A 20307-nucleotide genomic window follows, 5' to 3' on the forward strand; every position below is an offset into this window, starting at 1 on the left:
AATTTTAATTTATATCCAAATAAGCTCTTATTGTTTAATTTATATACCTAAATAAGCCTTTAATATAATCAACATTTTATTTATAATAAGGGTTTATTTGAATGTAAATTAAAAAATAATAATTTATTTGGGTACAATAAAAGTATAGAAGTTTATTTAATAAAAAGTAAAATAATTCAAAGGCTTTTTTAGTATTTTAACCTTATAATTTATTATACTTAATTATATAAAGGTTAAGATAATAAAAAATAAGATTTTAGGAACTTATTTAAATGCAATAATAGTAGTAGGACTTATAATAAAATAAAAAATAAAAAATTTATTTAGATATAATAATAATAATAATAATAATAATAAGTGCTTTTTCCGATACTTAAGTTGCATTAGTGCTTTTTCCTAGTTTAACCATAATCATAATTAACATGTAGGTAACTAACATGCATTTCACAAAAAGGTGAAATATGTTGGTAATTAACATGCTTTTTACAAAAAGGTAAAAAAATCATTAACTGACGTGATATATGTGTAACTTCCGTACGGTAAAAATTTCAAAACCAAGGCGACAATCAATACAAAAGTTCTTCAACTCTCGTAACAAAAGTCAAGCTCACGACTTCATATACCCAGCATTCAACTCATCCGAAAACAAAACAAAAAAAAAGTGAAATAATTAAATTCTAAAGCACATAATAATAAAAAAAAAAACAAAATCCCTAGGTGTTCTTCCACGAAATTCATCTCATCTCTAGTCTCTATCAAAACCCTCCCAACTTTTTATTTTCTCTATTTGTTTTTACAATTTTCTTCTAAATCTACCACTTTTATTCACTTTCTCATCCAAGTTTTAGTCTTTTTTTTTTCCTTTTCAGAAAACATTTATTTCTCTTTCTCTTTTGAGAATTTGATGTTCGTTTGACTTTCTTTTTCTGGGTTGATGCTCGAGTTCGATGATATCAAGGAAAACAAGTTTTAAGGTTTGATGGGTGTTTTTCTTTTTGTGAATTTTTTGAACTATTTGTTATATGATCTTCACGATTAAAGTTTTTTTAGATATGGGTTTTTGAAGATTGAGTTCTTTTAAAGTTTATCAACATGCAAATTTGCTTCTTTTGCCAATTTTGTTTAAAGTAAAAGGTTTTTGAATTTGGTTTAATTTGATGATCAAATCATTTTAACTTGATGCTTCATCTTTTTTATCATGAGCTTTTCTGTCTTTCAATCTTTTGTATTCCTGGCGTTGCATCTTGTTAAACTTATGTTTTAAGAGGACCATCTGAATCCCTTTTGATTTAGCTGGGGTGAGGAGTTGTCGAGCTATAGCCTGTTTGATTGATATCTTCGAATTCGAAAGCATTGGATTGTCTTGATCTGCTCTTGATCGTGTCTGGGGTTTATTGAATCCAAATCATGGTTTTGGCAAGTAGATGGTTTAGGTTCTATCTATCACACGAGTGAAGGGCTTGGCTTTTATTGCCTGGGAAGTTACTTGGTGCTTGATTGATTTTGTTCCGTTTCTTGTTTATTTTTCTTTTGATATGGAGGAATGTCAATCTGCCATCCCAACATCTGAAGGAGATCTTCATGTGGTTGCTGCTGCTCATCATATTGTCAAGGCATTAGGAGCAACTAAGAATCTTAGTGATGATTTAAGGAAGATCCTTATCGATCTTGATTCCCACTTGTCGATGATAACTTCGAATATAGATAGCAAGGGAGGAAGGGGATTTGTTGATGTTGAGGAGAGAATCAAACAAGCAGAGAGAAAGATTGTGATTTGGGAATCAGATCGAATGATGATATGGGATTCTGAACCTAGGGAAGCTTCTGAGTATCTGGAAGCTGTAGATGAAATTCAGACACTAGTTGATGGTTTACGAGGCTTATCTGTGAATGAAAATAGGAAGCAGAAGGAACTTCTTAACCGTGCAGTGAGTGTTTTGCAGATGGCAATGTCAAGGCTCGAGGAAGAGCTTATTCATATACTTGTTCAGCATAGGCAACGGTTCGAGCCCAAACTCATGAAATCTCGTTCTACTCAAAGGGATGTTGTTTATGATGAGTCATTTGTTTCAGTCGAGGATGAACCAGCAGAGAAAACATCCAGCAGAAATAGCAGTAGTGATGAAAGTGGTGAATATATTGTAGATTTGGTCCATGCACATGTAATTCCTCATATCAAGTCCATTGCAAAGGTTATGTTTACTTCAGATTATGGTCAGGAATTTTGTGAAGCTTTCATTGGTGTGAGGAAAGAAGCATTGGAGCAGTATTTTGCCATTCTAGAAACGAGCAATGTCAGCATCGAGGATGTGCTGAAAATGGAGTGGAATAGCATGAGTAGCGAGATGAATAAATGGACCTGGTCCATGAAGATCATCTTTCGCGTCTATCTTGCTAGTGAAAAACGGTTATGTGACCAGGTCTTAGGGGACTTTGGATCTGTTAATTCATTTTGCTTTCTTGAGATATCACAGGCAACAATCCTTTGCCTCTTAAATTTTGGAGAAGCCATAGCAATGGGGCCTCATCAACCTGAAAAGCTGCTTCGTTTGCTTGACATGTATGAGACTTTGGCAGATCTTCTCCTAGACATAGATACATTGTTCTCAGAAGAGGCTGGTTCTTTTATTCGGCTTCAGTTCCATGAGCTTCTGGAGAGATTGGGTGATTCTGCAACAGCAGCATTCAAGGCGTTTGGAGTTGCTATTTCTTCAAATGGATGCTTGTTCCCCTTCCCTGGAGGTGCAGTTCACCCTCTCAATAAATATGTCATGAATTACATCAGGATGTTCCCTGAATATTGTACCACCCTCAATTTGCTTCTCAAGGACCAACATGCAGCCGTTGCAAATCCAGTTACTGAGCCAGAGTATGGGCAGAACCTGTCTCTTTCCACTTCTTGTCCAATGGCTTGTCACCTTCGATCAATCACAAGTTCTTTGGAGTCCAATCTTCATAAGAAATCAAAACTATACAAGGTTGAGGCATTACGACATATTTTTTTGATGAACAACATCCATTACTTGGTTCAAAAGGTTAAGGGCTCTGAACTCAGACGCTTCTTTGGAGATGAATGGATTCGTAAGCATAACGCAAAGTTTCAGCAGCATGCAATGAACTATGAGAGAGCCACTTGGAGTTCAGTCGTTTCTTTGCTCAAGGATGATAACCCAGGCTCAAGTTCAATGTCAAAATCCACTTTCAAAGAAAGGTGCAAGGGCTTTAGCATTGCTTTTGAGGAGTTATACAAAACCCAGACAAGTTGGTGTATCCCAGATCCTCAGCTTCGTGAAGATTTGCGAATTTCAACTTCACTTAAAGTAGTCCATGCATATCGAACTTTTCTTGGGAGAAACCCTGCTCATATTGATGACAAATGTGTTAAGCATACTGCAGAAGATGTGGAAAATTTGCTTTTGGATCTTTTTGAAGGGTCGCCTAGATCATTGAACAATTCGCACAGATGGTGAAGACTTAAGGTCTTAAGGTTTCAGCCATTCTTTGTTTCTCACTCTCCTCCTTTTACAACATTTTCTTTTCCTGATAAAAGTCTTGATTGCTGTAGATGTAAATTTGGTTGTAATTAACATGTCTACTTCCAAAATTTCTGTTCCTCCTGTTGTAATACCTGTAATTGGGTCTTTGTTGGATACAAATGCCTGTGCCCGTGTTTCTCTTGGCTTGAAATAACATGCTTAGCTGTCCTGCAAGTGTTAACCAATACTTTTCTGATAAATTCAATTCTAGGCGTATGATCCAGGTCATTCTCTAGGTTCATTGTTCTGTTAGGATTGCTTTTTTTTTTGTGGATTGGTCGTATTTTTCTGCTCTAGAATGTGAGTATGCTTTCTATACAGTACATACATGTATGCAGATGATAGTAACCTGTGATGATGAGAAAAGGAACGCAAGCCTCTGATTCTGAGACTGTTCTACATTTCATGACTGCTTTAATTTTGGCTGGGATGCATTGATGCCCCACTTAGCTGCTCCAGGTTTAATTAAGAGTAAAAGCAGCTGATGATGCTGATGAGCATTTGATCCAGATTAAAGCAGTTGACAAGGAGATGTGTAGTTTCCATCAATGAGAAAGGACAGTTACATTGAAGGAATTAATGTGCATGTGCGAAATGTAAGTCATTTTCAGTTGTTAGGTGCATCAGAATAGAGTTTCATCCCAGCCATGACTTCCTGTAGTAAATAGACTAGATCTCTTGTTGAGTTGCTGTCAGTATCAGGATATTACTGGTCTGAAATCTACTATGTGCTTAAGAGACAATGTAGGCAAACTTGTGGAAAGCACTTAAATTTTCATTAGACCTAGAAGAGTTGCAGTTACTTCTGCATTTGAGATGTGTAGGTTCAGTAAAATGGATTTTATGAATCAAATTCTAAAACGGAGAGCCACAGCTACATTGCTGTAAGTTGCATTCATCTCTGCCTTCGACATCCAACTCTCCTCTTCCAAAGCAAATAGTCCCCTGTAGAACAAGTCCTTATCCCCCTTTTGTGTTGTTATCAACTGATGCGAGTGCTTCATGCATTAATCAAATCATTCACACACAGTGAAACAAGCCACGAGCACACTTTGCTACAATCACCAATATCATAATTAACATATTTTGCAAACTTATTTGGTGCTTATTGGACGCCAAATTTTGTGAAGTCTCCTAAACCATCTTTGAGGAATCCTGAACCCAATCTTGATTCTACCCTATACTTCAATTTCAATGCAGGCCAATGGAAAGAGACTAAAGCCTGACTGGTATGGCTTTACTGAAAGTTGAAGTGTCCTACTCCCTACTACCTAATTTGCGGTATTGTTCAGGAAAATACCCAACAAACAAAACTACACGAAAACTTGTGACACATAGACAAACGCCTAGAATAACAAATCTGCAGCTCTTCTAATCTGTATTGCAACAGAAATGGCTTGTATGCTAACAAGAACACAAGTTTTAAACTGATTAGGACCTCTCCCTAATTCCAGAGCACAAGCTTCAATCCACTATAAGAAATTTAAAGATAAATAGATTGTTTAATCTTTTAAGTTAATATAAAATGTATCGTATTTAATAGTTTAAGGTAAATGATTGCAAATCGTATATTCAAAATGATTCAAACAAATAACAAGATTCGAACTCAAAATCTTTTAATCAAGGAAAATAAATTTTAACTGATTGAATTAACTACTCTTTAGTAATTAATTTCTATTATTATTTTTAAGAGGTATAGCCAATATCAATAAATTTTTTAATCTCCGTACAACGACTTGAATATGTTTGGCACAAGCCCAACCCACCAAGTTTCAAAAACCCAAAAAAAAAAGAAAAACCATCCCCAAAGGAGAAATAGTTAGCTCCCGCCAAACGGTGAAAATATTATAGAAGAAATGAGGAGGATTTGGCAGCGGGAAAATCACTTAAAAACACACCAAAACTCCCTCCAAAATTTCTTCAATCCAAAAACTCTTCTCTTTTGATTCTTAAATCCCTCCCATTGTTAATTCTCAGCGCCAACATTTCCCAGAAACCAAACTCCAAAAAAAAAAAAAAAGAGAGAGAAGAGAGAGGGAGAAATGGCGAAAACGGTAAGCCAAGATGCGATATCGACGATACTGGCGAACCCATCTCCGGATTCTTCCTCAGATCTCCCTGAGACCATTGTCCAGGTCTTGGATCTCAAGCTCACTGGCAACCGTTACACGTATGCCTCTTTATATTCTTAATTCTATTGTTTTTAGTTAATTAACAGCCAAATGCATTCTGGGTTTTGGGTTTTTCAGTTCAACTTGTTAGCATGCTGTAAGTAACTACTTCATAAGTTTGTCAAATTTGTGATAGAAAATGTGTTTTCAGCTCATAAATAAATTATTTATTTAAAATTCAATTTCGTGTTTTCTCTTCCGTTGTTTGCCTTGGGTTTGTTTTCAGCAGCAAATAGAATGGTAGTGAAGATAAATATTTCCATTGAAAATGTAGAGACTAAGTATTATTTTGGTTGGTCTTTGATTGAAGGTTTAATGCAAGTGATGGGAAGATGAAAGTGAGAGCGATCTTTCCATCAAACATGTCATCTGAGATAATTTCGGGCAGTATCCAAAACAAGGGTCTTGTCAGAATTTTCGATTATACCCTCAATGACATCCCCAACAAATCAGAAAAGTAACTACTAATTACCCCTCTTTCTTTTTTTCTTTTTTTTTTTTTTTAATTTTAAGGAATATGATATGGTCTCTTGAATGGTTTCTTAAAATTTATCTCAAGACTGGTTGCGGGTTTCAGGTATTTAATTGTAACAAAATGTGAGGCAGTATCCCCTGCACTTGAGATGGAAATCAAAGATGAAGTCAAAACTGAGGAATCTAACATTGTTTTAAAGAAGCCAAAGCTTGAAAATGGGATAAAAAATGAGGTCAAAGCGGAAGGGGCTGGTATCATTTTAAAGCCAAAGCAAGAAATGGTTTCCAAATCTGCTGCTCAAATAGTATATGAACAGCGAGAAAAGTGAGTTTCCCTTTTATTCTTTTGGCTTAGGTTCAATCTACTTTGTTATAAAGCTTAAGAGTTGTGTTGTTTTCTGTTCTAATGCTTTGTAATTTTTTTTTTTTTTTTGAAATTTTCAGTATGGCTCCATCGGCAAGGATGGCGATGACAAGAAGAGTGCATCCACTTGTTTCATTGAATCCTTACCAAGGAAATTGGACGATTAAAGTTCGTCTCACAAGCAAGGGAAATATGCGTACCTATAAGAATGCTAGAGGAGAAGGTTGTGTTTTCAATGTGGAGTTGACAGACGGAGATGTAAGCTCCTGCTATAACCTATGTTTTTCTTATACTTGTGTGTGAAGAAACCGTTTAACTTGTAGAAAAATGGGTTCTAATTGATTGAATGATTAATGTATTGTAGGGTACGCAAATACAAGCCACAATGTTTAATGAAGCTGCTAGGAAGTTCTATGAAAAGTTTCAATTGGGGAAGGTCTATTACATATCAAAAGGAACTCTCAGAGTTGCAAACAAGCAGTTTAAGACTGTAAGAAACGATTATGAAATGACATTGAATGAGAATTCTGTGGTGGAAGAGGCTGTTAATGAAGAAACATTTATTCCAGAAACTAAATTCAACTTTGTCCCTATCGATCAGTTAGGCCCTTATGTTAATGGAAGGGAACTAGTTGGTAAGAATCTCTTTCCTAGGAGTTTATGGGCATGTGTATTTAAGTCTTTAATTTTTATGTTTTACATGCTCCTTTACTGTTTTTTTTATTGCATTGAATTCCAGATATTATTGGAGTTGTTAAAAGTGTTACTTCTGTATCAAATATTAAAAGGAAGATTGACAATGAGAATATTCCGAAGCGAGATATGATTGTTGCAGATGAAACGTAAGTGTCCACTCGTTCACTGCTATATGTTTTTTTTATTTTTTATTTATGCTTTATTGAAGCTATACATTTCTGGATGCCAGGAAAAGGACAGTGGTGATCTCTTTGTGGAATGAGCTTGCAAATAATGAAGGGCAGGAATTGTTTGACATTACTGATAAATCTCCTATAGTTGCAATTAAATCACTAAAAGTTAATGATTTTCAAGGTAATCTAAAGTTGGAGCATGTGTTCTGAGAAGTAATAAGCTAGAAATGTTACAATAAAAAATGTATCCTGAATCTTGGTGTTGATATTTCAGGTGTATCTTTGTCAACATTAGGCAAAAGCACAGTGCTGATTAATCCAGACATACCTGAAGCAATGCAGTTGAGATCTTGGTAAGTTATTGTTGCTGAGAAACTAATGGTTACCCTTTCAAGTATCATTTTCAGGTGCAAGTTTTTTTTGTGCAGGTATGATTCTGAAGGGAAAGGGAGTTCCATGGCCTCTATTGGCTCGGGTTTGAGTCCTTCATCCAAGACTGGGGCAAGATCTATTTACTCTGATAGGGTTTCTCTTTCTCATATTACTGGTAACCCATCTTTGGGTGATGACAAGGTATCGCTCTTAGTCATTCATGGAATAGAAACATCTTTGAATTAAGTTTTGTGAATAACTACAAAGTTTTTTTTTTTCTCCTTGGAGTTGGTTGTTTGGATCACGGATCATAGTATGCTATTGCGCTTTATTTAGAACTATTTGAGAAAAAGCAATATAGTGTGTTTTAATTTGTAAAAGATGCAAGCAATATGGTATCATTTATGATGCTGAATTTGATTTCATGGATGACTACCACATCCTTCAAATTGAAAATAAATCCAGTCCTGATAATTGAATCTCTTTCTTCTGCAGCCTGCATTTTTCAGCATTAAAGCATTTATCAGCTTGATCAGGCCTGAACAGGCAATGTGGTACCGTGCTTGTAAAACTTGCAACAAGAAAGTAACTGAAGCCCTAGGATCTGGTTATTGGTGTGAAGGATGCCAGAAAAATGAAGACTGCAGTTTAAGGTGAGAGGTCTTGGAAATTTTAAGTAATTATAAATTAAATGTTCCATACAGTTCTCAAGTTAGCTGACATATATTTAATGTTTATTTGGGCATTTCTTAGATACATAATGGTGTCGAAGATCTCTGATGCAAGTGGTGAAGCCTGGGTTTCTGCCTTCAATGAAGAAGCAGAGAAAATTGTTGGATGCTCTGCTGATGAACTTGATAAGCTAAAATTAGAGGTAAATGTATTGCTCTCCTGATGAGTTTGATGTATATGTACATGCCTCGTATAAGTTGGAGAATATTGTCTCACAGGCCCTCATGGTTTTGCCATTTTCAGGAAGGAGAAATTAATGCATACCAACAAAAGTTGAAGGAAGCTACTTGGGTTCCTCATCTTTTTCGAGTCAGTGTTACTCAGAATGAGTATAACAATCAGAAGCGGCAAAGGATAACTGTCAAGGCTGTTGCTCCAATTGATTTTTCTGAGGAATCCAGATTTCTGCTCGAAGACATCAAGAAAATGAAAAATTCTCAGTAGTTTCTTCTTTTCTCAAGAACTATCTAGGCAACATATGTGAATTTCCATTGGATTTAAGATTTCAGTTTTTGTTAGAAAATGTCAGATTGAAGGGTTATAACTAATTTAGATTGTGACTTCATTCTAACCCATTTTTGTAACATGATTTTTAGGAAACCATTACAAATTTCTTTTTGTACTGTTATGTTCCAGAGTCCTTGTGGTTTTGGCTCTTCAGAAAATTACAGTATGAGTACAACCAACAATTTTTCATCCTGCACTCTTGCGTAATCTGTCAAATGCTAAAAATAGAACAACTTGAATGAAAGATTACCCAAAAAACACATTTGAGGGGTGCAATTTGGCTATACATAGAAGATTATGATCTGAATCAAGATGCTAATTGTTCCCAGAAGGGATGTAGAATTCCCAAAACTACCTTCACAGTGAACAAATTTCAATACGTTTTCCATAGAAGTTGCTTTTAGGATGACAGATACGATACAATCTATGGTCTCACCCATTTTTATATGAAGAGATCAATAGGGCAATTTTATCCAATAATTTAGATGCACGACCCTCATCACTGCTATTATTTTGAGAGAGAGGAGAGGTCCACTGCTGAAAATTGTGGAGGCTCCCTGTGAAGTCTGTAAAAAGTCCATCAACTCCAATCTTGTTTAACCAAAAATCATATTCCTGGTATGGGTCTTGATGGAAGTTGAAGTGTAAGAACAAGTTTTCATCGCGATAAGTGTATGGATGCACCTGTATCGAAGCCAACATCGCACGTTACTGCCATATTAGACATCACCGCCAGTGTCATTGATCAAAAGCTCTAGATAAGGAGTACCTGTAGATTGTGGGCATGTGCTCTGGCAACAAGATCTGTTGGTGTTTGCAGGTAATTGTCTTTCACGGGAACCACTGTATCTTTCCAAGGTCCTATACCGACCACATATTCCTTAATGAAGTCAAGATAATCATCTGATGTAATTTCCCAATATGACTGCACGACGTCAATTGCATTTTCGTCCATCAGAATTCCAAAATTCAAAAGAAATTAAATTTAGAAATCGAGTTGCATAGTGAAACAAGACATTGAGGCAGCACTGCATTTAGTTTATGTTTTGATCTATAAGGCCATAGTTCATGATGACATGTAATTCTCCAAAATCTGTTAGGTTTCCATTATGAAACTCACCGATCAGGTGGAAAATTTCTTCCAATTTACCAACTCATAAGGCAGGTATGTTTTAAGAAAGAAATGCACAATATGTATCAAAACAATCTGATTCAGAAAATAGAACGCTGGCAGACATCTTTTGATCTGCCGAGAGGCTTTATCACAATTTAAACTTTTTTTTTCTTCCTCTTGTTTGGCGGTAGAATTGAAACTATTGTATAACTCATGAACTCTAGTTCAGAGAGCTGTCTTGCGAGCATTCTACAATGACTAAAAGGAAAAAGACAGGAAGAGGTGTATTTTGAACAAACCTGATTAGTGTCCTGAGTCGGAATTGTAACATCATCAATCAAGAAGATTTTTGGCGAGTCTGTCAGATTAGATACGTACACAAGAGAAGTTGGGGCAAAGGACTGGATGAATACAGGTTGTTTCAACCAATCTTTTGACATGTATGATCCTCTATATCCATACTTCTTAAGTGTCTCCACAAACTTGTCCTCAAATCTCTTTCCATCCGGCCATTTTACCTGTTAAAGGCTTTGTTTCAAAATCAAGCGAATCAAACTTTATAGGAAATATCATTCAATTGACACAACTCACTGCATTGTAAATAGGCCACCTATTAATCTAAAATAGTGCTTTTCTCAGACCTGCATAGTACTTTCACAAGGTTTTCTAATGGAAAATGAGAGAACATAGAAGTACAAGTTCTGACGTAAATTTCTCTTTCCAACAGTTCAAACTCTTATCACCAGTCACAGCCCTCCCAAGACAGAATTAGCATTATAATCAGAGGGGGAGTTCTTTAGCTTTTTCACTAATATTGCTTATGCCACAGCAATGTCAGAGGAATTATAGGAATCCTCTGAAGTGGTTTTTGAAACATATACTTTTTAAGATAAAAAACAAAAAAGCTCCACTCTGTTAGAACTCAATTAATTATGGGGCAATCGTATTCTTCTCTGGATGGCAAATTTTCAGGTATGCTTATGCAATACTTACACGCTGGTTGATAAACACTGGATTTTTAATCTCTGGATAGATTCCAACAACTCTTGGTGCATCCAGCGCAATTGTAATAAACTCTTCAAAAGTAATAATGGGAAACTTTCCTAAGGAATACACAACAACCAGTCAGATTGGCCCTGAAAATTAACAGGTATCTTTCATAATTATAGAGTTTGAGTGCCATAAAGTTGGTAATGGACAAGGTGAATCAGTGAAATCAGCAAAATTCTTAACAATGGAACTCGATGATACAAATTTGTGGTGATTCAACCTAGTATAATTGTGAAACCATGCAATAGCATTCAGCTAATAGAAATGGTCAGCTAGTTCCATATTGCATTAGCAAATGGTTCCCTAACTTTTTATTTTTATATTAGAGCATGGAATTTGAATAAATCCAAGCAGATAGAAATCAAAGAGGAGCTAACCATTATACTGCTGATCCCGAAAAATGTACCTCTGTTTCACCCGTAACTTCTTTAATTCTTCTAGAGTGAAGTCAACTGCGTATATTGAGAATAATTTGCTATTTCAGCTAGATATCTGGTGTAGAAATATACCAGTTGGAAGTTCCAAGAAGACATGCAAGATTACAAGGGTAAAGCATACATAAACATAAAAGAGTACAAATTCAAAATTTGCAGAGCACTTATGGTGCAAGACTAATCATGGTGCCCATCTACAGGATTTGCGTCAGCTTTATAGCACCATTGTAAGAGGCAAAAGGGGCTGAAAGTTGTATGCTCCCATACCAGTAAAGAAGCCAGTGGTATTGACCCCTTGAACCTCATAGGTCCTTTTACGATTTGCAAACTCTTTGTGCTTTGTGACATCAGTTGTCTCATCAAGGGTGACATCATGAAAACATATAAGGACACCATCTTTGGATGATAAGATATCCGTTTCTATGAAGTCTGTACCCTCTTCAATAGCTCTCTGCAAGAAGCAGTATATGGTCAATGTAAATATAAACTTGATGATTTTAAATCTTTTAATGATGTAACAAGACAAATATTTCGGTGTCTATAAGTGATTATGGAATCTAAGCATATAAACTTGCATGTTTGATGGGGTAAAAGACAAAAGTAGAAAAGCTGTCATGATGGTCAAACTATAGAAATTTCAAAACTCCACTGCCAATAAAATCTCTCACTTTCTTCTACAAATTAAAATTCCCCTTATGCTCCAAGAAATTTTGCTTGAGCAACTAGTATCAATGAAGATGGTACCAAAGTGGTTCATTCCATTGCTCTATGTTGATGATTTACATGTCAAATATACAAACAGAAAGGGGAAAGAATACAGATTAGCAGACTGTGCCTACTCAAACATACCATGTATGCAGCAGCAGTTTCTTCAGGGATCTCTCCATTTGAACCTCGATGTGCAATATTATATGGACGTAAGGTTTGTATAGGCTGTCTATTTTTGTTCGGTAGTTTACTAGGAAGTGGATACAAAGGCCTTGCAGCAGCACATCCAGCAATGAGTGACAGAAAAAAAAGAGGGACAAAGCCTGCAGTGTGTCATAATATCAAATAAGTCTTTCATATTTGATCAAAAAGAAAAATTTACTTAAACCGATATGCCCTTAGACACGGCCATTCATAACATAGAAATCACACTTGGAAAGGGTGGACAATTAGCTAGAGCAGTGGGTGCTGTTGCGAAACTGATTACAAAAGAGGGGAAATCGGCCACATTAAAATTACCTTCTAAGGAGGTTCCACTTAACTCTTGTACATAGGAAATGAGATTCAAAATTTATTTTTTTTGTTTAATTTAATACGAATTTATAAGCTGCTTTCTTTCACTATTTATAACCATCTAATTTAGTTTATCAACCTAGAGGATAATAAAAAACGAAGATATTTATTCAATCCATTCAGCTTATTTTCTAGAATGAAAGGAATAGGGAAAAGAAAAGTTTATATCTCAACAAATCACACGTAGAGACATTGCTAAAACACATAGAGTTAATAACTAATCGATGTATTTTCTTGAGAGCGGAATATCATATCTTAATATAATAGCTACAGATTTGTGCACATATGAAAGAAATCTATGCAGCAAATAAGTCATCATAAGAGACTCAAATAACATTAAGTAATGATACTAAAATTTAAAGAAAAAAAAAGTAACAGCAAGAGATTCAAATAAAACTAAATAAATGTTTATCTGGCAACACCTTTGCAGTAGCCAAGATTTAACAGGTGAAGTTTGCTGATAATTCATAAGATTTAGGAGAACGACTGCCATAATCTAAAGAAGCAAAATCTGCTAGCTAGTTTTGAATATATCATACAACAGTAATTGTGGACGATTATTATCTTTAGCTGATGGTTACATATCTATTTTCCTAATCAGTTATCCATCTGGATGTCGGTCAGTGTTTTTGCGTATCAAATGGCATTACAAAAGACCACATCAAACGAGTAGAAGATGAAGAGACCACACATGCAGGCATCAATGAATTATGCAAATTACCCCCATTTATGGGTATTTATAGGTCACAGTAACGCAACATCAAAATGCTATAATCTCATGCCCTTATGCTTTTATAAGACAAATTCCACTTTGGGACAGGAAGAAGAGGAAAAAATGAACGAAAACAAAAAAGAAAAGGAAAGGAAAAAGATCACTGAATCAAAATTCTGTTTACAATCCAATGAATGAATAAATATAAAGGCTAGAATTAATCTCAGAGCGTATTAAACAATGAACTGAAAAACCCAGACAAGAATAACTAAAAAGGTGCAATCTTAGCAGCACAGTAGCAGCACAGAAACCTCAAAAAACAAAACCCAGAAACTAAATAATCAAACTAATGAACAGAAAAGAAAAAAAAACACTCAAAAAAAAAACCAGAAAAGTTAAAGTCAATCCAACGTCATAAAACACTAAAAGCTCAAAGCTTACATGTCAAAGTCATTGCCTTTGCCCTTGCACAATCCACTTCTCAACTCAATGGAATGATTGCTTGTTTCTTTTTAAATTTTAAAGTAGTTTGTTTTGTTTGCAATGGGCATGAGATATCGGTGCAACATGTTTCTGGGTGCACTCTATCATATTGAATCATTGCATCAGATACCATGGATCTACATAATATTCCTTCTAGTTTTTTTTTTTTAATCTTAAAGTCCAATTGTCAAAGGACTTAATTATCTCATTATAACAATTTTTTATCTTAAAGCCCAATTGTCAAAGGGGGTTGATTATCTGATTATAATAATCCAAAGGTGACGATGGAAGATTGATTACGGCACGTAATTTTAATGGTTTTTTTTCTCTTTTTATTCTTTTTTATTGGTGGATAAAGAGGGTTGAATGCTGAACTGGTGGAAAGACTTGGAAGTATCTTTTTATGTTACTTTTACACATTTAATTTATTATTTTTATCCAATTAAAAAAACCCTTTATTATAAACTCTTTTCTATAAATTTTATCTTAATCAATATCACTTTATTACATATGACCATTTTCTTTATAGAAACGAGGCAACAAATACGAGGACATGCAGTGAAAGGTGCTGAAAATATTTTTTTGTCAAACCCCATTAAAGCTTCAAGTCAAGCTAAATTTAAGATTCATTTAAATAGGTAATGAGATTTATTTTTATAAAATTAATTATTATTATTATTATTATTATGATAAAAAAAATTATTATAATTATAATTAAAATATTTACACTAAATAAATCCTATTAAAATTAATATTTAAATTTAACTAATGATGTAATAAATATATTTATACTACACTTTCAACCAGGTGAAATCCAAACCCCCACTAAAAGTACCCATTTTCAAAAACATAATCTTTTCTTTTTTCTGGCTTACAAAAAGATTTAGTACAGTGGAAATCAAACCTCCACTTAAAATTTCCCATGTTCAAAAACATAATCTTTTTTTTTTTTTTTTCTGATTTACAAGAAGCTACATCTCAATTCAACATAATTAAGATATATTCTCTTTGGTACTTGATTTGTAAATGTAAGAAGACAAGTAAAAGTCGATTAAAATACACTCCAACAGTGTTAGATTAGGTCTAGAAAACATGAACGGACATCTCAGGGAAGCTATCTTCTATAACAAATTAACAGCCATACATGCATCAGATTCAGAGCTCTAAAACAAATCATCCAAAACAATTTCAGCATCATTGGAATGAGTACATTTCATTTATGGTAATCATTATTAACTGAGTTTATCAGAGAGGAGATTGTCAAACGAGTTCCTAAATTTCAACCACAAAAGTAACAAATGCATGCATTTCCAAACTGCCGGGACGGAGAAAACCACACCGTGCTATCAGAGTAACAGAATATGGGATTACTCAGAAGCTCTTAATCCATCCTTAATTCCTTATATAGCCATAAGATCACCATAATTGCGCATTAGAAGAATTGATCCAGCAAATAACCCAACAGCTCTCAGTAGTTTCTGCAAAAGAGGGTGAAAAACATACTTCATTTCTCAGGATGCAAATGAAACTTGTTAAGTAGCAGAAGGATGAAACAACATATCAGAAACAAGATCATACCGAGAAGAGAACTTTCATTTCAAGTAAAAGCAACAATTAAAATGAGTTGGTGATAGAAAACTTTTAAGGCATGTTCAAATTCTACTACTGCTCGAAGAGCACTGTTTTCTCTAAAGAATATATCGAACATAAGGCAAAAATGTAAGCACATTACAAGAGGCTATATAGATTAAAATGAACATTTTGAATCTATAGGAATCTATTCCCTTTGATGTTGCTCATTGATCTCCGAGCAATCAAATTCTTGTCTTGAAAACCTAAAAGTGATTGGATTATTAAGAAAGAAATGAATAACCAATTCTATACAAAATTCTAAACACTTTTAGAGCAATTTATGCTAGATTTCTTTCCGCAGATAAAATATACCACACACAGTAATGCCCATCTTAAATGAGAAGTCATTTAAGTCTGATCATGGTGTTGGAAGTAAGCTATGGGCTAATAGCACAGCCCATAAGCTTGCCATAGATATTTGGTCACCCTCATTCCAAGCCAATAGAAGTCAAAAGCCTCGAGGATGGATGCCATGACATTGGCCATCAGAAGAGGAAACGCACTATGAAAGGCTAGTTGTAAAAGCTTCAGATGGAAAAAAGGCAGATATTGAAGTACTACAGCCAATAGGCTGTGCTCATTCACCAAAACATCATGCAAATTGGCCTACCATTCTGCACCCTTCATTCTTTCACATATATTCCTCCGGACTCTCATGGGGCTTTTCTCCTGTTTAATAGTATTCTTTAAACCTTGTAGCATATTTCAGAGAAGATGAAAAATCAAATGACTTCCATTTTTTCTTAAGTCAATGTTCAACTCTTAAGCCTTATAGATCATCTTCTTTTGAACACTTTCCAGGAAAGTGTCCATCAAAAACCCGAGATCATAATAAATGGATATTTAAGTTGGCCACAAAAACCATTGCTCGTCCCAAGAAAAGAAAATAAAGTAAATTATGTAAACAACAAATCCGACTAATGAAGGCATTAGTTATACTCCACAAAACTTCTCTCTTGTTGTTGGTCATGCCCAAACAGTTCGCCCGACTCTATAAGGTTGTCTTAGCTTGTCCTGTTGTTATGTATTATATTCTCCCCACAATTAGTACCTTGAGAAAACTCTTCATTCCTCTCTACTTCACGAGTTCACGACTTCAATTAAGAACCAGGGTACGACAGTGACAAATACATTCATATAATCAACTAATCCTAACTGGATTAAGTCAAAGCAATTCATTCGGATGGAGATCATGCCTAAACAGATAAGATACTGATAGCCAACTAAATTGAAATCGAACGCTCACCCACCCCAGTGTTGAATTCTTCAAAACCAAAATATTCATTTCCTTCTTTTTTTTTTTTCATTTCCTAGATCGGAGTAAAAATCTATTTTCTAAACAAATTCCCATAAACACAATATAAGAAAAACAAAATCATGATCAAAATCACATCAAAATGCAACTAAATCAAACGACAAACTAAGAAAGGAAAAGAATAAAAGATAAATAAAAAAAAATGTAATACCATGTTTTGAGCCCACTTTTCTTCATTGTGGACTTGAGAGTACCAGAAGGCTTTCAGCTTATCAAGAGAGATCACTGTGTCCGCCATTGCTTCTCTTAAGAGAATATTTAGTTGCCTTTGAAATCAGACGTTTTATTTGGAGACCGGGGAGAGAGAGAGAGTGTGTCTTCGGACTCGAGGATTAGGGTTTTATTGTCGAGACTGAGAACAGAGTGATTCTGTTTCAACCCTAATTAACAGATGGGAAATAACAATAATATAGCTTGAGTCCATTTTTAAGATTATTGTGGGGGATTTAATCACTTTATTACTATAATAAGATAATTAATATGATTTGATTATTAGTGATTTTAAATTATTTTAAAGTAATATTATAAATTATTATTAATTTTAAATCATTTTATTTGATGTTATATAAAAAAATAAATCATAAAATATAAAATATAAAAGATCTAAAATAACCTTATAAAAAAATAAAAAATAAATATTTATTGAATCAATAATTTATAAAATAATTAAATGTTATTATTAAAAAATATAAAATATAAATAATTTTGATTAAAATAATTTCTAAAAAAATTATTTTATAAATTGATTATATTATTTTAATTAATAAACATTTATTCAATTGAAACAAACAACTTTAAAAAAAAATTATTAGAAAAATCATTTTTTGATATTTTTTATTATTCAATTTCTTGGGACAATGTTACTAAATTTTTTTTCAAGGCAAATTAATTAAAAATAATATTAAAAATTACTTTCTTATTTCATAGTGATAAAATTTTTCATTATTTTAAAATAAAAATCAGATTACTCTTCAAAATAATGATATTATTACATTATTATTGTTACTTAAAATTTTTAAATTGCTATGTAATATTATTATTAAGTGCATATAACTGTAATTTTTAAACGAATCATCTCATACCAAAATTTTTTTAAATGTAAATCTTTTTATTTAGAAATTTGATAAAATTATGAATATATGAATTCATTTTTATACATCAATAATATAAATTTATAAGATTTTATATGTTTGTTTTAATTTTTTTATTATAATCTAAATTACATGTGACGTTTAATATTTTCAAATATCAATACTCTTTTTAATTATTTTAAAAATTTTTTTATCATAACCTAAGCTACATGTGGTACACGACGAATTTTTTTAATATTTTCAAATATCAATACTCAATGGCAAAAATTTTTTTTAAGGATGTTTATAATTTTAAAATTAATTTTGTAGCCATATAAAAAAAAATATTCTCACAAAAAAATGAATTTAAAAGTAATAAGAATGCCAAGTGATGTTCATCATTGATATAATTAAGATATTTTTTTTTAGGGTAAATATTTTCCGACTTACAACTGTAATAACAAAGGAAGCATGTTAGATTATTTGGATAAAACAAAAAGTACTTACTAATTAATTTAAATAAAACGTGGGGAGTTTCTTAATCCGCATAGGAATACACTATCCTTGATTGAATACTCGGATTTCCATCAAACCATGGCCATAAGCGCATAAGATGATAAGAAAAAGGAAAATGACTCGCATCATTTTCGGAATGGCAAATAGACTAGCCAATCATTGACTGCCACATGGGAATCTCAACCACTGAAACCCAATTCTGTCCATTCATTTCAGGCAATTGGTTTCAAGAATCAAGGCCTCTTTTTTTCAAGCAAAAATCCCAACTTCACCTAGCTTGGAAGTTGGGTTGGAAACCCAGGGAGAGAAGACATTTGAAAAGAAAAACCAAACATGGAAGCCACAGCTGTTTATAGCAGCAAAGGGAATCCATTTCTCTGTTCCTCTAGAATAACAACAAAGCCTAAACCCCAAAATTCTGCTACTTTGTCACCTTTTCTCATCCAATCCATGGCAACTCAGAAACCATTGCCTTCAGTTGCCAAGACTGTTGGCTCTAGAAAGGTCAGTTCATTTTCCAATTCAACCCCATGTGATTTTTGGTATTGTTGGTTACTGGCCTTTCTCTTGATGTTTCAATGGCTTAATTTGATTACAAGAAGTTTACTGTTTGGCTGATAAGAATGCAGAAGATATAAATGGAGGGACTTTGTTACTGTTTTTACCTGAATTCCATGTTCTCATCCATCTAGTGTGATTTAATGTTAGAGTAATGTGATGTACGATCAACTAGATCTAGCAACCTGGCAATTGGTATATATGTATGGTCGTCCTGCAATGTTAGAACATGAAAAATTATGGTTATAAATTCGTGTCCATAGTCCATACGACACAAAGCAATCGTTTTTTTTTTTTTTTAAATTGTAAAATGCTTCCTTCATATGGTTTTTGCTTCTTGTGTTTAAATGGTCAGATTGTGACATTAACAATTACAAAGCTTCTAACTTGATGGCATAATAAGAATGCAGAACTCGAACTCAACTGTCTTCCCGCTTGGCGAGCCAGGGCCACGGAATAGCCCTGTGGTCACACAACCAGTGAAGCTGCTGACAAATGTGGAGAAACTGAAACTGCTAACCAAAGCTGAGAAAGCCGGCCTGCTATCAGCAGCCGAGAAGTTTGGGCTATCCCTGTCGTCAATAGAGAAACTAGGTCTCCTCTCCAAGGCTGAAGAATTTGGAGTCCTGTCTGCAGCAACAGACCCTGGGACTCCAGGGGCACTCTTGACCTTGAGCTTGGGTTTACTGCTTTTGGGTCCTTCTTGTGTTTACCTTGTGCCTGAGGATAACCTCTGGGAAGTGGTGTTGCAGGTTGTGGTGGCTCTAGTCTGTGTAGCTGGTGGATCAGCAGCTTTTGCCGCATCAAATCTTGTATCTAACTTGCAGAAATGAAACTAGATTTGGTATCCAATTTGCAGATATCAGCCAAACTCCATAGTAAAAGAAATGGCTTTTACATTGTTTTTCAGTAGGTACTTCCATTTTCTGTGATATCATTGAAAGTTCTGCGATTTCGGACTAACAGAATACGTTCAAGTAACCGGCAATAAAATTGAAACTAAACAGCATGTTTCACGCCATATCATGTCACAAATACATTTTTATATCGTTGTATTGTGTATTAAATTGTGGGATGCAATGATATAACATCAATAATGCCTTGGAATGCAGCCTGA

General features: G+C 34.1%; 4 protein-coding genes and 1 pseudogene across 5 annotated transcripts; 3 read left to right on the plus strand and 2 right to left on the minus strand.

Moving 5' to 3' along the window:
* The first annotated feature begins 562 nt into the window (after positions 1–562).
* LOC111312873 (exocyst complex component EXO70E2 pseudogene) lies at positions 563–3721 on the plus strand (annotated as a pseudogene). The gene has a single exon (XR_016345248.1). The product of XR_016345248.1 is annotated as an exocyst complex component EXO70E2 pseudogene (transcript).
* A 1687-nt stretch (positions 3722–5408) lies between these two features.
* LOC111312878 (replication protein A 70 kDa DNA-binding subunit B-like) lies at positions 5409–9213 on the plus strand. The gene is made up of 12 exons (XM_022913581.2): positions 5409–5706; positions 6018–6164; positions 6285–6506; positions 6626–6803; positions 6910–7180; positions 7285–7387; positions 7471–7595; positions 7689–7767; positions 7843–7987; positions 8282–8439; positions 8540–8660; positions 8762–9213. The coding sequence occupies exons 1-12, from the start codon at positions 5579–5581 to the stop codon at positions 8960–8962; spliced, it is 1878 nt and encodes a 625-aa protein (XP_022769316.2). The 5' UTR covers positions 5409–5578; the 3' UTR covers positions 8963–9213.
* Positions 9214–9264: 51 nt separating this feature from the next.
* On the minus strand, positions 9265–14334 carry LOC111312886 (glycerophosphodiester phosphodiesterase GDPD6). The gene is made up of 8 exons (XM_022913593.2): positions 14058–14334; positions 12473–12654; positions 11891–12074; positions 11567–11641; positions 11133–11242; positions 10439–10657; positions 9795–9950; positions 9265–9709 (listed from the first exon to the last, which is right to left on the minus strand). Exons 1-8 carry the CDS (start codon positions 14068–14070, stop codon positions 9458–9460), a joined length of 1191 nt encoding a protein of 396 aa, XP_022769328.2. The 5' UTR covers positions 14071–14334; the 3' UTR covers positions 9265–9457.
* Positions 14335–15293: 959 nt separating this feature from the next.
* Positions 15294–17454, minus strand: TOM5 (mitochondrial import receptor subunit TOM5-like protein). The gene is made up of 2 exons (XM_022920104.2): positions 17198–17454; positions 15294–15577 (listed from the first exon to the last, which is right to left on the minus strand). The coding sequence occupies exons 1-2, from the start codon at positions 17282–17284 to the stop codon at positions 15500–15502; spliced, it is 165 nt and encodes a 54-aa protein (XP_022775839.1). The 5' UTR covers positions 17285–17454; the 3' UTR covers positions 15294–15499.
* A 1410-nt stretch (positions 17455–18864) lies between these two features.
* On the plus strand, positions 18865–20099 carry LOC111312920 (wiskott-aldrich syndrome family protein, putative (DUF1118)). The gene is made up of 2 exons (XM_022913670.2): positions 18865–19136; positions 19601–20099. Exons 1-2 carry the CDS (start codon positions 18966–18968, stop codon positions 20021–20023), a joined length of 594 nt encoding a protein of 197 aa, XP_022769405.2. The 5' UTR covers positions 18865–18965; the 3' UTR covers positions 20024–20099.
* Positions 20100–20307: the final 208 nt, after the last annotated feature.

The sequence above is a fragment of the Durio zibethinus genome, chromosome 9, assembly GCF_047325235.1.
Source record: "Durio zibethinus cultivar Kanyao isolate XHJ-2024 chromosome 9, ASM4732523v1, whole genome shotgun sequence".
In the NCBI taxonomy this organism is placed as follows: domain Eukaryota; kingdom Viridiplantae; phylum Streptophyta; class Magnoliopsida; order Malvales; family Malvaceae; genus Durio; species Durio zibethinus.